The sequence below is a fragment of the Agelaius phoeniceus genome, chromosome 24, assembly GCF_051311805.1.
Source record: "Agelaius phoeniceus isolate bAgePho1 chromosome 24, bAgePho1.hap1, whole genome shotgun sequence".
In the NCBI taxonomy this organism is placed as follows: Eukaryota; Metazoa; Chordata; class Aves; order Passeriformes; family Icteridae; genus Agelaius; species Agelaius phoeniceus.
The window spans coordinates 7,671,675-7,686,378 of NC_135288.1; the positions used below are offsets into that span (position 1 = coordinate 7,671,675).

The following is a 14,704-nucleotide window of genomic DNA, read 5'->3' on the forward strand; positions in this document are numbered from 1 at the left end:
ACTCCTGAAAATATTTTAAAAATCATTTGCATATTCTAGTCAGCAAAGTTGAAATTTAGACACTTCTAAGAAAACAAATTGAAAGTTTTAACATGTGGAAATTGCTGCTTTCATGTGTAAATAATTGTCCAGAGCCCCTATCAGGAGTTCCTGGTTTATGCCTTGCTGGCCTAGAACCAAGAGAGGCACAGGAAGGATATTTTTGGGATCAGCTCATATTTGAGGAAGGTGTGTCCATGCTCTTCAGTCTGCCTGGGGTTTGTTCAGCCAGCCTTGGGCAGCTCTGGTGGCAAAGCTCAGTCCAGGCTGTGGCTTGGTTATTTCCTGCATTTATGGGATTTTCTAGCACAGAAAATGCCCCACAAATGCCCAGCCTTGAGCAGTTTGCTGTGCAGGGGGGTATTCCCATGGGTGAGAGATGAAGAATTTGGCTCAGGTCTGTGCCCACTGAAGGCAATTGTTCACTGAACACAATCAGCTGTGCACCTTGATTTCCAGAGATACCCTGGAGAAAAGTCTCATTTGAACTGGGGGTTAGATAAGCATGTAAATAATAAAGATTTGACTCGTTCTGTGGTGGATTTACTGTGTCTAAAGCAGATCTGGATCTCTGTGCTCCAGGGCATTGCCAGCCACTGGGTGCCTGCAGTTAGGAGGAGCTCCCTGAGTGCTGTTTATTATGAAATTGCCTATTAATGAGGCTTCCTTGCCTCACTCTGAGCTGTCCCAGGCTGTCTTGGTGGGCTGGACTGCTGAAACTCCCTCCCTCAGGCACTTCCCTGTCTCTGGGAATTCATGGTGCTGAGCCCTGGGGATATCCCAAATCCAAACACCCAAAATACCCTAAAATGCTTCTGGAACATCACTGGTGTCTTCTTCTGAGTGGTCCACGAGGCAAGACCTGGGGAGGTTTTCATGGGTGGGATTTTCCTGGTTGGAGTTTTCACTGGGGAGGTTTTCATGGATGAGGTTTTAATTGCTAAGGGTTTCATCATGAGGTTTTCATGGATGAGGTTTTCATGGATGAGGTTTTACTTGGTAAGGGTTTCATGGGAGAGGTTTTCATGGGAGAGGTTTTCATGGGGGAGGTTTTCATGGATGAGGTTTTAATTGATAAGGTTTTCATGGATGAGGTTTTACTTGGTAAGGGTTTCATCATGAGGTTTTCATGGATGAAGTTTTCATGGATGAGGTTTTACTTGGTAAGGGTTTCATGGATGAGGTTTTCATGGATGAGGTTTTACTTGGTAAGGGTTTCATGATGAGGTTTTCATGGATGAGGTTTTAATTGGTAAGGGTTTCATGATGAGGTTTTCATGGTGCCCCTCTCTGGTGTTCAGCACCCTCCCTGACCCCTGTGCTTGTCACTGTGCTTCAGTTTGGGCTTGGAGTGTCGGTGTTGGTGCCTAAGGGATGATTTCTCCTTGAAATGGCATTTTTGGCGCTGTCTGTGTGGTTTTAAACCTCCTTTCTGGGTAGAGGTACCTGTTAATTCTTCCACGTGTTAGAGGATGACTGAGCCTGAAAGGATCAATGAAAGGGCAGAGCAGAGCACTTAGTGATCAGCTAATTACTCCAATTAGCCAGCTCTGCAAGGTCTCTTTTTCTTGGTTTGTTTGCAGCCAGGTTTCTTTTTCTAAGTCAGGCCTGTATTTTGTGTTGGAGCAGGGGAGGTTCAGAGACAGGAGCCGCAGGGCCTTGGTTGGTGATTTTTGAGCTGTGTTTTGGTGCTCGTGGCTGGCTGTGAGTTTCTGCTGCCGCATTTCCTCTGCTGTGGGAAGTGAAAGTGTTTGGGGCACATTTCAGGGCAGCTGCTGGGGTTTGTCCGTTCCATCTTCCCCTCGATCTGAAAGTGTTTTGGGTGCATTTCAGGGCAGGCTCTGGGGGTTTGTCCGTTCCATCTTCCCCTTGCTCTGCTTTCCTAAAGAGGTGTTTTGGTTCCATGGAGGGTGAGAAACGCCCCTGGTTGTGTGAAATTGGTGTAAGAAAGGCTCTGAAGGCTGCAGTGAGCCCTGCTGGGGCAATGTGGGGTGGGACCCCAACAATCCCGAGCTGGGCACTGTGTGTGCAAGGGATTTGTGCCTGAGACATCGTGGGCTCACCATGGGAGGCTCAGAAACTTCTGCAGCACTCTCAGATGCAGCTCAGCGTGTTTGGGATCTATTCTAGCATGTTTATATGTTTGCAAAGAAGCTATTTTTGTGTGTTTGTATTTGCAAAATAATTGAAGAAAACCCAGACTGCAGAAACATCCCCAGCACTGGGGAGGATGTGTAGGATGAGGCCCTTTTGTTGTTGGAGGACGCAGAGCTCCAGGAAAGGTTGTTTTGTCCTTTCTGTGCCCTTTGAAACTTGTGAAACACAAGGAAATTGTGTATTTAGCTCTGCTACAATGAACATTCCCCACTGGATTGTTACAAGAAAATGAAGGATCCTTCTGGGGCCTGATCTGTTTTGCTTACTGTGTCTTTCAAAATACAATATTTGGGGAACTTTTTATCCTTCTTTAGCCTCATGGTAGGTGGAGGCATCTCAGAAACTGGAAACCAGAGGGATGTGTCCCAATTAAAGCCGTATGTGCTGGAGGGGACATTGCCCTCATGTAAATGGGTACCTAAGAGCATGTTTGGAATCACCCAATAAATAGAAGGGTCAGAGATGCAGGCTGAATATTCCTTAAATGGGAGAATACTGTGTGCCTCGCAGATCCTGGCTGAATTTATCAGTGGATCCCTGGCTCTATTCCTGGATCCCCTCTGCATTTATTGGCAGATCCCCAGTGTACCAGTGGATCCTGCCTGCATTTATCAGAGGATCCCCAGTGTACCAGCAGATCCCTGGCTGTATTTATTGGCATATCCCCAGCTATATTTATTTACAGATCCCCAGCTATATTTATTTACAGATCCCCAGCTATATTTATTTATAGATCCCCACTGTATTTATTCACGGATCTCCAGCTGTATTATTTTGCGGATCCCTGGCTATATTTATCAGCAGATCCCCAGCTGTTTTTACAGATCCCTGCTGTATTTATCAGCAGATCCCCAGCTGTATTTATTCACAGATCCCCGGCTGTTTTTGTGGATCCCCACTGCATTTATTTACAGATCCCGGCTGTTTTTATGGGCGGATCCTGGCTGTATTTATCAGCAGATCCCCGGCTGTATTTGTGGATCCCCTCTGTATTTATTCACGGATCCCCGCTGTATTTATTCACGGATCCCCGTCTGGTTTTGCGGATCCCCGGCTGTATTTATTGACGGATCCCGGCTGTATTTATTGACGGATCCCGGCTGTATTTATCAGCCGATCCCCGCAGTATTTATTGAGGGATCCCCGCTGTATGTACGGACCCCGCCGTACTCGCTGCCGGAGCGGCGGCGGCGCGCGGAGCCGTTCCGGAGGGAGGAGGAGGAAGGAGGGAGGAGGAGGAGGAGGAAGGAGGGAGGAGGATGAGGGAGGGTCACAGCACATGCTCAGTGCCGCCGGTCCGAGGGCGAAGTTTGTGCGTTCTGCGTGCGGGCTTAGGTCACAGCACAAGCTCAGTGCAGGCTCGGCAGCTCGGGCAGCCCGCATGTGCCTCCATTTTGAGCTGCGAGAGGGCAAAAGGCGCAGCTCGGGCCGGGAGCGGCGGGCTCAGCGATCCTCCCCGGCCCCGGGCGCCTGGCACAGCCATGGACGATCCCCTCGGGCCCTGCAGGTAGGCAGCGGCAGCCCGGGCACTGCCGCTGGTCCCCGCGGGGCTGGGGCATCGCCCCGGGGCTCCTGCCGGCCCTGCCAGCCCTGCCAGCACGGCAGCGGGCACTGCCGGGGGCACGGCGGGCACCGGCGGGGCTGGGGGCTGCAGGGCAGCCGTGGGCACGCAGCCGTGGGCATGCAGCGCCCTGCGGCTCAGGGATGCTGTGACAGGAGGGGGATGCAGCAGGATGGGGCTCCTGCATGGGTGGTACCTGCTGATGGAGGGCACTGAGCCTGGCACTGAGCCTGGCACTGAGCAGGTGTGAGGAGCAGCGGCTGCTGTGGCTGTGCTGGCCTGTCCTGCCCGTGCAGGTGGCACTGGTGCGTCTGAATGGCAGCAGCTGTGCAGGGCAGCATCACTGCCCTGTGCAGGACTGCAGCTCAGGACAGCTGTGCAGGACAGCATCACTGCCCTGTGCATGTCAGCAGCAGTGCAGGGCAGCAGCAGTGCAGGGCAGCTGTGCAGGACAGCATCACTGCCCTGTGCATGTCAGCAGCAGTGCATGTCAGCAGCTCAGGGCAGCTGTGCAGCACCGCAAGGCTCAGCAGGCACAGGGTCAGGCTGCTGGGATGAAGGGCAGGGCTCTGGTCCCTGTGGGACAGCCAGCAGTGTCCCTCTGGATGGAAATGGGGGTCAGGGGACCTGGGGGCTGTGCTTGGCTCACACCTGTGTGTGTGTGTGTGCTCTCATTGCCAGGGTCTGTCCCTGTGTCTGTCCCCCCTGTCCTGCAGAGCTGGGCTCACTCAGGGCCTTGTTCTGGAGCTGGGCAGGCTGTGGGTGGAAAGGGGACAGGACTGTGAGTGCTGCTCACGGTGACACTTGGAGCAAGGGTGGCCCTTAGCCCTGCACACATTGTCACTCACCTGGCAGGGCTGGGCTGGCCTGGGCACGGGGGGACACACAGGGGAGCAGCTTCAGACTAACAGAGCAGAGATTGGGATGAGAAGAGAGGAAGAAATTCTCCCCTGTGAGGGTGGGCAGGCCTGGCACAGGTGCCCAGAGCAGCTGTGGATCCCTGGCAGTGCCCAAGGCCAGGCTGGACAGGGCTGGGAGCAGCCTGGGACAGTGGGAGGTGTCCCTGCCATGGCAGGGGTGGCACTGGATGGACTTTAAGGTCCCTTCCAACACAAACCAGCCTGAGATTCTTGTCAGAAGCTGAGGAATGAGTGATGGATAAACCTGCAGAATTCTGCCCATGTCAGTGCCACGTCCATGTCTGTGTCCTGCCCCAAGTGTCATTCCTGTAACCATCTCCTTTTATACCTGCAGAGCATAAAAAAATCAAGGGCACCTCTTTGATGTGGATCACTTTGGCCATTGGCTGAACAAAGTCCTGCCAATGATGACAGAGCTCAGCCTGGCAGGACCTCCTCATGGTTAGAGAGGAGTCTCCATAGGCCTGAGCTTTGGACACATTCTTATTCCTAATAAAGGAGCTCCCTGAGTGTGTGCAGGCATCCCCCAGTGCTCTGCAGGAATACAGGGAGGTGGCAGCTTGTGTCCTTAGCACTGGTTTTAAATGTTCCCTTCTGGACAGAAGAGAAGGGCCTGGGCAGCCAGGTCATCAGCAAGCAGCTCCTCAGGTTTGTGTGAATTGGGTTTAAAAAACAAAACCAAACAGCAAAACCAGGAACCCAACAGGGAAAGCCCCCAGAGCCCCAGCCCTGGGGGGCAGTGGGGCCAGGCTGGGGGTGCAGGAGCTGCAGAGGCTCTGAGCTGCCCTGGGCAGTGCAGCTGGGCTCTGCAGCCATTCCCCTCTTCCCCTGGGACAGCTTTGTCCTGGCTGCGTGCCCAGCAGGTGCTCCCAGCTCAGGCACTGCTGCTGGGTGGTCTGGTGAGTTAGTGCCACTCCAAACAGCTGTTAGAAATTGCTGATATATCATGGGAAGTGCTTGAATATTGGCCTTTGCATGAGGAATAGTCTCTTCCCTTTGTTCTGCCTTCATTTCAGCTTTTTTTTTTCCAGGCATAAATCAGCAGGATTACCTCTTTCCCCTTCCTTCCAATTCTTCAGGATGTAATTTGTTTTAATTAGAGCTTGTTTCCAGGTGCATGGTGGAACTAGGGATACCTCCCAGCTCCTTTCATGCCTCCCATTCTTCATGCTTATCACCTGTGACACCTGTGAGCTGCTGCCTGTGCCCCGGGTGCTGCAGGTTTGTGTTCTCAGGCAGGTTCAGAGCCCAGGGCTGGAGCACTGCCCCTGATCTGATGGAGCTCCATGGACAAGGCCCCGCTGGCCTGCACAGGAGCTGGGGCTGTGCTGCTGCTGGGGAGCTCAGGCTGGTTCAGCAGTGGATATTTGGCAATATGGGGAGTGCAGAGGCACGGCCTGGCTGCTTTAGGAACTGTACAGGACCAACACTTGAGCAGCACCAGCCCATGCTGAACTCATTCACACATCACTCCCCAGTGCCAGTGCAGCCTGTAAACAACACTCTGGTTCTGTTCAAATCAGTGTGAGCAGATAAAAACCTTGCATTGTGCAGTGGTTCCCAGTAATTCATTTATTTGAACTTTTTGATCAAAATGCAAAAAGGAGTGAGTCTGCCTTATCTGGAGGTGAGCAGGTGTCAGAGAGGTGCCCATGGCACCTGCCAGCCAAACATTCCCCTCCCAGGTAATTCCTGTGTGAGCAGAACATTTCCTTCCTTTGGCTGAACCTGGCTGAATTTCTGTCACCTCCATCCACCTTTGGGTAGGGGACAGCACTGGGGACTCTGTGTAGGCTTTTTTCCCCTTCCTCCTCCATAACCACGATGAAAGAACAACTAGATGCAGAGAAAGCTTTTCCTGTGTGTGTCTCTGTGCAAGAGCTTCCTGCTGCAGGCAGCCCAGGGCACAGAGCAGCCTCCAGTCCCTGCCTGCAGCAGGAGCAGGCTGGGGCTCGCTCTGCAGCGCAGGAGTTGGGGCACGTCTGCTGCCATGGCTGCTCTGGGGAGCAGGCACTCACAGCCTGCCCTGGGAAGCTCATCTGCTGGAGGACAGGCTGGATTTGTCACCCACCAGGCAAAATTGCTTCTGCTTTTTTCTTTTTTTTTTCCTTCTTTTTTTAAATTATTGCAACACGCAGTTACGGCAGGTTTTAAATGAAGTTAAAGCATATAAGGGGCAAGGGTATTTTCTGAGCATTTGGATACTATTCCTGTAAAATGAAATTTAAAATCTTGCTTTAAAGATGAAGGTTTAGGACACAGGTGAATTCAGGGACTTGCTTCTCTTGTTTCTCTGATTTAACTCAGGTTTGAGGCAGTGGTGGAGTTTTTTGGTTAAAGGTGGTGCAGCCTGAATGTGTTTGTCCCTGTTGTATTTTGGAGTGTGCAGTGTTTGAACATGACATAAGATAATTTGGGGTTAAAATGACAGATCCCCTTGGCTCAGTCTCCTGCCTCCCAGCAGTGACCATAAACAGATGCTCTTGGCTGCAGTGCCAGCCACTCTCAGCCCTGATAAACTGCTTTTTAATCTGCTCAAGTTGGAGCGCAGTCATTTTGTTCTCCCCCGTTTTGTCCCTCCAAGATGGAACAAAATGATCCTTGCCAGATGTTTTTAGAGCTGCCTCTGAAAAGCAGGAGTCCTTTCTTTCATCTTGGGTATTGGACTCTTCAAATTAAAGGATTCTTTTTTTAAGAAAAAGCCTTTTCCTGGGACTTCCTTGGGAGTTTCTCTGAATTTTGCAGAAATCACAAGTATCTAGGAGTTGCTTTGCTGTGTCCCACTCTCAGTGGATGTAACTGATTGTCTGGCCATTCATAGTGGCTGGTTGGTCAGTGCCCAGTGTGGGACTGCAGTTTGTAATTATTCTATAACACACGTGTCTAACTTGGGCCTGCTTTATTCACTAAAGCCACTGGTGTTGGTACCAGGCTTCACACAGAATCCCAGATCTCCTGAGATTCATTGTTCAGCCTTTCCTCTTTTCATCTTTGGCTATATAGAAATAGTGACCTTTTCAGCTGGTTTTGGACACCTCCTTAGCCTTTGAGGGGAGGTTTGTGGCTGAGTGAAGTGGCTGGTTTAAAAACCTTCTTCTGTTGAGGCATCCCTGTAATTTAATTTGGGATCACCTCAGTCTGCAGAATCAGGGAGGGATGCCCAGGGTGGTTCTGTGGGTGGCACAGAATGCTGTCCTGTGTGTGATGTGGGGTTCTGGTTTTGCTTTGGGGTTGGTTTGGGTGGTTTTTAACCTGAATGACAGCACTGAATTATCTGTGGGGCTGGAGCTGTTCCTGGATGGCTCCAGAGGATGGCAGAGAGCACTGAGGGCAGGGTGGCCACAGCAGCACCAATAAACCCAGGCAGCTGCAGAGGGTGAAAAATGTGCCTGGCACTGGCACCAGGGACCTGCCTGGCACTGGCACCAGGGACTGCCTGGGACTGGCACCAGGGACTGCCTGGCACTGGCACCAGGGACTGCCTGGCACTGGCACCAGGGACAGGGCTGTGCCCAAGCCCCCAGGGCCCTCGTGCCATGGCCCCAGCCTGGGGAGAGCCCTGCTGTCAGCCCCCAGCCCTGCCTCCTGCCCAGCTCTGGGTGTTCTGGAGCAGAGTCCTGAGCCCAGCTGCTCCCCAGAGCTGTTCTGCTGTGCTTGGGGCACCTCTGGTGGCCTTGTCCCTGTCCTTGGTGGCACTGTGTGCATGGACAGGGCTGCCAGCTGTGCCAGCCTTGGGGAGCTGCTCAGTGGTGGGGACAAGGCAGGTGGCAAACTGAGGGTGAAGCTGATTTTTGTGTGGAAATTGTGCAGGCTCTGCTGTGCCAGCCTTGGTGAGTGGTGGGGACAACAAGGCAGGTGACAAAGAGAGGGTGAAGGTGGTTTCTGTGTTGAAATTGTGCAGAACTGCTGTGCCAGCCTTGGTGAGTGGTGAGTGGTGGGGACAGGAGGGCAGGTGACAGGGAATGAATGCAGCCCATTTCTGTGCTGGGAGTTGTGCAGGCTCTGCTGTGCCAGCCTTGGTGAGTGGTGGGGACAGGAGGGCAGGTGACATGGAATGAATGCAGCCCATTTCTGTGCTGGGAGTTGTGCAGGCTCTGCCGTGCCAGCTTCCTGCCTTTCTCATTGCCAGGCTGGGAGAGCAGAGCTGTGCCCCAGGCTGGGAGAGCAGAGCTGTGCCCCAGGCTGTGCCCTCCCTGCTCTGCCCTGTCTCAGTGCCCTGCAGGCTGCCCTGCTGGCTCAGGAGGGGCAGACAGGGGCAGCTGGCCCTGCTCCCTGCCCTGCTGGGGCTCTGGGCACTGCCCTGGCCCAGGATGTGCTGCTTGCCCTGCTCCCCTCCTGCCTCTTTGATATTCCAGCTCTGGCTCCCAGCTCCTTTCTGACCAGCCCCTGTTTACTTTGCAGAACACAACGTTGCCATGGCAACAGGTTACTTTTCAAAGGGAACATCTTGTCATTATATTTAATCCACTGCAGCTGAGGAGGACTGAAATATTAAGTTGTTGTTGCTATGGATACTGCTTTGTTACAGCAGTTTCTTTTGTGTCACATTTCATATCCAGCCTTGGCTCCTTTTTTCCCTTTCCCATGGAATAAACAAGGGTGCCATTCCATTCTTGCTGTAATTGCCCTCACCAATATGATTTAGCTTCAAATCTGCGCTGCATTTTAGTTTCCATAGCAAGAATTTTCCTCTCCATTTGAAAGCCAGGGCTGGGGCTGTGGAAGCAGCAGCAATCACAGATTGCTGTGTCCTTGAGCAGCCAGGGGCTCTGTGTGTGCCCTGTTAACATCAGGGGGGAAATGGAGCAGCTGAGCCCAGCCCTCCCCTCCTGGGCAGGGCAGGGAGCCCCTCGAGGTGGGGATGCCCCCAGGCAGTGGGGATTGCTGGGGGAAGGACACACAGAAATGTTTCTGTCCGTGCTGCATGGGGAGTGGCTGGGGAGCCCCACTGGGGTCCCACAGAGGCAGCTGGGGGCAGAAGTCCCATCCCAAACTTTGATTTTAACTTTGCAATCACAGGATGCTCCAGGTTTGGTTCTTAGAGGTCTGTTTGTCCTATTGAGTGTGGTGCAGCTGAAGACATTGGGGTCTGGGGCATGTTTGGCTCCTCCTGGCTGAGCTGAAACCAGCTCAGGGTGGGCACAAGCCCTGCACTGAGAGCAGGGATGTGCATGGCCTCAAAATGAATTCTGGGAGGCAAGGAAGAGCATCAGCATTTTCTGTTGTCAGCTTCCCCTTTGCTGCTCACAGGGAAGGATTCTGACACCTTGTAGGAACCTGGTATTTAATGTATGACTTTGTAAATAGAAAATTGATTTCCTAGTTCAGTCATTTCCTTGCATAGCCTGAAAACAAGAAAACAGTGTCAGGTTGTCTTGCACAAATATGCATTGGGGGAAGACATTTTGACGTGTTCTGGTTGTTTCCTGGGGGCTTTTGGCTCACGTTTGGAGTGGATTTGTTTCCTGGAGGGTGGCACTGCCCCACAGGTGGAAGGGTCACCTGCCCAGCTTGCTCAGCACACCTGAGCACATCCCCTCCTGTTCTCTCAATGCTGTTTAATTTCTGCTCCTGCTCCATTTGTATCAGAAATGCAATGACAGAAAAGAGCATCATCCTGAATTTCATTAATTGCAATTCTTTCTCATTGCTGTTTGTTTTGTACCTTAGGAGGCTGAACAGTACCCAAGGTGAAATCAGAGTGGGACCCAGCCACCAGGTAAGGGCTTTGTTTGTGTTCAGTGTCCAGGGATGCTCTGGCCTCTGGATGTGTGCAGTTGTTTAAATTGCTGTGCTCAGACATGGGCAGGGGTTTTAGATCCTCTTTAGGTGACTCACTTGAGTGAGTTCTTCAGCCTTGCTCAGCTCACTTACTGAGCTTTCTCTGTGTCACATGTTGGTATGTTCATGATTTTCTGCAGTTGGGTTAATGCCTGAGTAAGATTGAGGGAATGTGAGTAACTTCTGGAAGTTCAAGAAGGGCTTTATGTCATTGGGATTGTTAAAACAGAAATTGAGGGAGCTGCTGAGTGTGTTCACACACTGGGAAGCAGAATAAGGTTAAGACTCTAGATGTTCCTGGTATGTTAATTCTAATTTGAGAGAAATCCTTCATAAGCATTGGAAATAATCTGTTCTTAAAGAGCATTAGCATACAGCTTGTTCTGGTTCATAGGGCCAGATCTGTCCCTGGCAGCTGGGGCCTCTCCTTTTCCTGAGGAATTGACTTTGTAGTGTCCAAGTGCTGGAGTTTGCATCCAAGTGATGAATATTCATTCAGACCCTCTTAAAAATCCTGTTTAAGAACTAGTGAAAGTAAATATTTATGGAACCTGATGTCACATTCTTGAGGATGTTTTGCCTTCAGAGGAAAAAAGTCCTTGTCAATTAAACCTGTAGTGTTCTTTTCAGTAGTCATAACAAGAGTACAGTAAATGATACCTTCAAAACAACTTTCATCTCAAATTGTCATCCAATATTTTGGCAGGCATTAGTCACCCTGCTCTGAGGTGTAATTACCACGTGCATTTATGGATGGGGAGGAAGAAGGTCCATGGATTTAGAATCCTGTTAATTCTTGCTTGAGACTTGCACTGCTCCCTGCCTCATCCTTGGTTCTGACCAACCACCACTGGCACCCTCAGTGGGCAGCAGAAGGCAGAGCCTGAGCTCCCTGCAGGGGCTGTGCTGCCTCTGGAGCCCTCCTTGTGCCCCAGCCGTGCCCGGGGCATCCTCAGAGCTCTGATCCCCACACTCCTGCCCACAGCCAGGGGACACGGCAGGAGCCACACGTGTGTGCCATGCGTGTGTTCTGTGGGACTGCAGGGGTCTGGGAACTCACCTCCCTCCTCTGAGTGTGCCCCTGGGGCAGCCAGGGGGGTTTGGGGTGCTCCAGATCACAGCCAGGGAGGTTTGGGGTGCCCTTGGGACAGCCAGGGAGGTTTGGGGTGTTCCAGATCACAGCCAGGGAGGTTTGGGGTGCCCTTGGGACAGCCAGGGAGGTTTGGGGTGCCCTTGGGACAGCCAGGGAGGTTTGGGATGCTCCAGATGACAGCCAGGGAGGTTTGGGGTGCTCCTGGGACAGCCAGGGAGGTTTGGGGTGCTCCAGATCACAGCCAGGGAGGTTTGGGTGCCCTTGGGACAGCCAGGGAGGTTTGGGGTGTTCCAGATGACAGCCAGGGAGGTTTGGGGTGCCCAGGCCTGCGGGAGGCACTCGGTGCTCTGGGCTGGGGACACTGGCCACAGTCACAGCTTGGTTATCCTGGGGATCCCCTGCAGCCTCAGTGGTGCTGTGGGGAGGAGGAGGAGGAGGAAGCTGCTCCTGGGGTGTCATTGAACAGTCCAAGGGTACAGGGGGCTGAGGCTGGGCTGGTGCAGCCCCTGCTTGCTGCAGTGGCTCTCACAGAAATCCCAGGGCTGCCTTAGCCCCAGCCAGAAGGGAACTTCAATGCCATACCCATTTTCCCAGGCAAGAAGTAAAATAAAGTACAGATTAAAGAGCAGAACATGAAAGACATCTGAACCTGTGACTTGTAATTACTGGTTATGTATAAATGTTGCCTCTCAAATACGTTTGGCGTTGTGAGCATAGGAGGTAATTATAGGGCTTAAAAGCTGTTTCTGAAGAGGCTCTCAGCTATCTCATCTCGGAGCAGGAGATGACTAAAGATGCTAATTGGGTCTCTGGATAGAGTGTAATACTTATTTAGAGGCAGTGTTCATTTTGCTGAGCTATCTCCCTTTCAGGAAATGTCTTTGTTTCCCTTCAGAGTCCCAGTGATTTACCCAGCATTTAATTTTAAACTTGGTGTCAGATCTGTGGGGTTTCTTGCTGGTTTCAAATGGGACCCATCTGGTAGCTGCCTTCTTGCCTTGCTCCATGTGTGCTCTGGGAGGGTTTCAGGCAGCAGCTGGATCAGCATCCCTGTGCTAATGCAGCTGCTGTGTCTGAGGGGACTTGTCCAGCAGCTCTGCAGCTCCAGACCAGGGCTGTGCATGCCAAGTGCTTTCCTTCCCCTCTCTGCTGCTGCTGCTGTGTCCAGAAGGGCTCCTCTGGCAGGGGCTGAGGTGGTGCTAGCCCAGAGTTATCAGCAGGAAAGTCCCTGCCCCTCTGAGGAAGCAGTGCTGGATGGAGGGGATGGCTTGGGCTCCATGCCTCAGCATCCCCCGAGTTCTGAAACTGGGAACCAATCCTTCAGCAGCTGTTGGAGCACCTTCCCCCTGCCAGCTGCCAGCACTGCAGACAATTCCAGGGCTGAGAGTGCTCCTGAGCCAGGAACAGCTGCTCTGTGTGTGTGACATGTGTGTGTGTGTATGTGCCCTGTGTGTGTGTGCCGTGTGTGTGTGTGTGTGTGCCGTGTGTGGGTGTATGTGCCCTGTGTGTGTGTGTGTGTGTGTGTGTGTGCCATGTGTGTGTGTGTGTGCCCTGTGTGTGTGTGTGACATGTCCCATGCATGTGCCACGTGTGTTCCCTGTTTGCAGGCCAAGCTCCCAGAGCTGCAGTACCATGTGTGTGTATGTGTGCCATGTGTGTCCCATGTGTGTGCCATGCATGTGCCACGTGTGTTCCCTGTTTGCAGGCCAAGCTCCCGGAGCTGCAGCCCAGTGCCGTGTATGTGTATGTGTCCCATGTGTGTCCCATGCGTGTGCCATGTGTGTGCCACGTGTGTTCCCTGTTTGCAGGCCAAGCTCCCGGAGCTGCAGCCCAGTGCCATGTGTGTGTATGTGTGCCATGCGTGTCCCATGTGTGTGCCATGCATGTGCCACGTGTGTTCCCTGTTTGCAGGCCAAGCTCCCGGAGCTGCAGCCGTTCCCGTCCCCAGACGGGGACACAGTGACCCAGCACGAGGAGCTGGTGTGGATGCCAGGAGTCAATGACTGTGACCTGCTGATGTACCTGAGGGCAGCCAGGTGAGCTCTGCCCCTTCCTGCTGTGCTCTGGGCTGGTGCCTGCAGCCCCTCCTTCCCTGGGGATGTGTGTGTGTGCTGGGGGCATCAGCTGAGACCTGGGGTTTGAGAGAGCCCAGCAAGAGAACCAACAAAGGAACTCTGAGATTTGGCCAGCACAGCATCTCCCATCCTCTGTGGCTCTGGAGATGCAGTGCAAGGGCAGCAGGGTGGGATGGGATGGGATGGGATGGGATGGGATGGGATGGGATGGGATGGGATGGGATGGGATGGGATGGGATGGGATGGGATGGGTGGGTGTGAGGGAGGAGCTGCTCTGGGTGCAGCAGCAGAGCATCCCTGCACGGAGTCAGTGCCCTGGGAGCTCAGTTTGCACCTCAGCTCTTCCCTGGTGGGTGCAGCAAGCCACTGGTGGGCTTCACAGAAATCCAGAGGCTCAGTGAGTTACTTGTAGCTTGCAGGAATCCAGAGGCTGGGGAATGTGCAGTTTCAGTCAGTTTTCTGACATATTAAAACCAAGATGACAGCACAAAGTTTGCTGTCTGCTGAGACTGTTCTGTCTGCAGGTTTCAGCTTCTGTAATCCTGCTCAGGCTCTGCTGCTTTGGCAGTGCAGACTTGTGGCTGATGAAAGCAAATGAGATTGGATTGTAATGCTGGATTTGCTGTATGTGCTGGGGTGACTCAGCTTTGCAGCTCTGTGCTGCCTTATTTGATGCACAGTGGCACAAGGCCCTAAAATCCAGGATTTGGGGTGTGAGCCCAGTGTGTGTGTGGGGGGGCCCTGTGCACCTCAAAATGCAGGATTCGGGGTGTGAATCCAGTGTGTGTGTGTAGGGCACTGTGCACCTCAAAATGCAGGATTTGGGGTGTGAATCCAGTGTGTGTGTGGGGCACTGTGCACCTCAAAATGCAGGATTTGGGGTGTGAATCCAGTGTGTGTGTGTGTGGGGCCCTGTACACCTCAAAATCCACAATTGAGGGTGTGAGCCCAGTGTGTGTGTGGGGCCCTGTGCACCTCAAAATGCAGGATTTGGGGTGTGAGCCCAGTGTGTGTGTGGGGCCCTGTGCACCTCAAAATGCACAGTTTGGGGTGTGAGCCCAGTGTGTCTGTGGGGCCC

The 14,704-nt window shown here is 52.8% G+C and overlaps 1 protein-coding gene across 5 annotated transcripts in view; it reads left to right on the forward strand.

Moving 5' to 3' along the window:
* RERE (arginine-glutamic acid dipeptide repeats) overlaps positions 1 to 14,704 on the forward strand; it is a 166,826-nt gene that overhangs the window by 86,887 nt on the left and 65,235 nt on the right. For 4 of the 5 annotated variants that reach the window (XM_077190089.1, XM_077190091.1, XM_077190090.1 and 1 more), the window contains exons 7-8: positions 10,348 to 10,396; positions 13,463 to 13,587. In XM_077190089.1, coding sequence (XP_077046204.1) covers positions 10,348 to 10,396; positions 13,463 to 13,587 — 174 coding nt within the window. Of the gene's footprint in view, positions 1 to 3,488; positions 3,704 to 10,347; positions 10,397 to 13,462; positions 13,588 to 14,704 lie in introns of those variants that run through there. The other variant, XM_077190092.1, reaches the window with a different exon arrangement.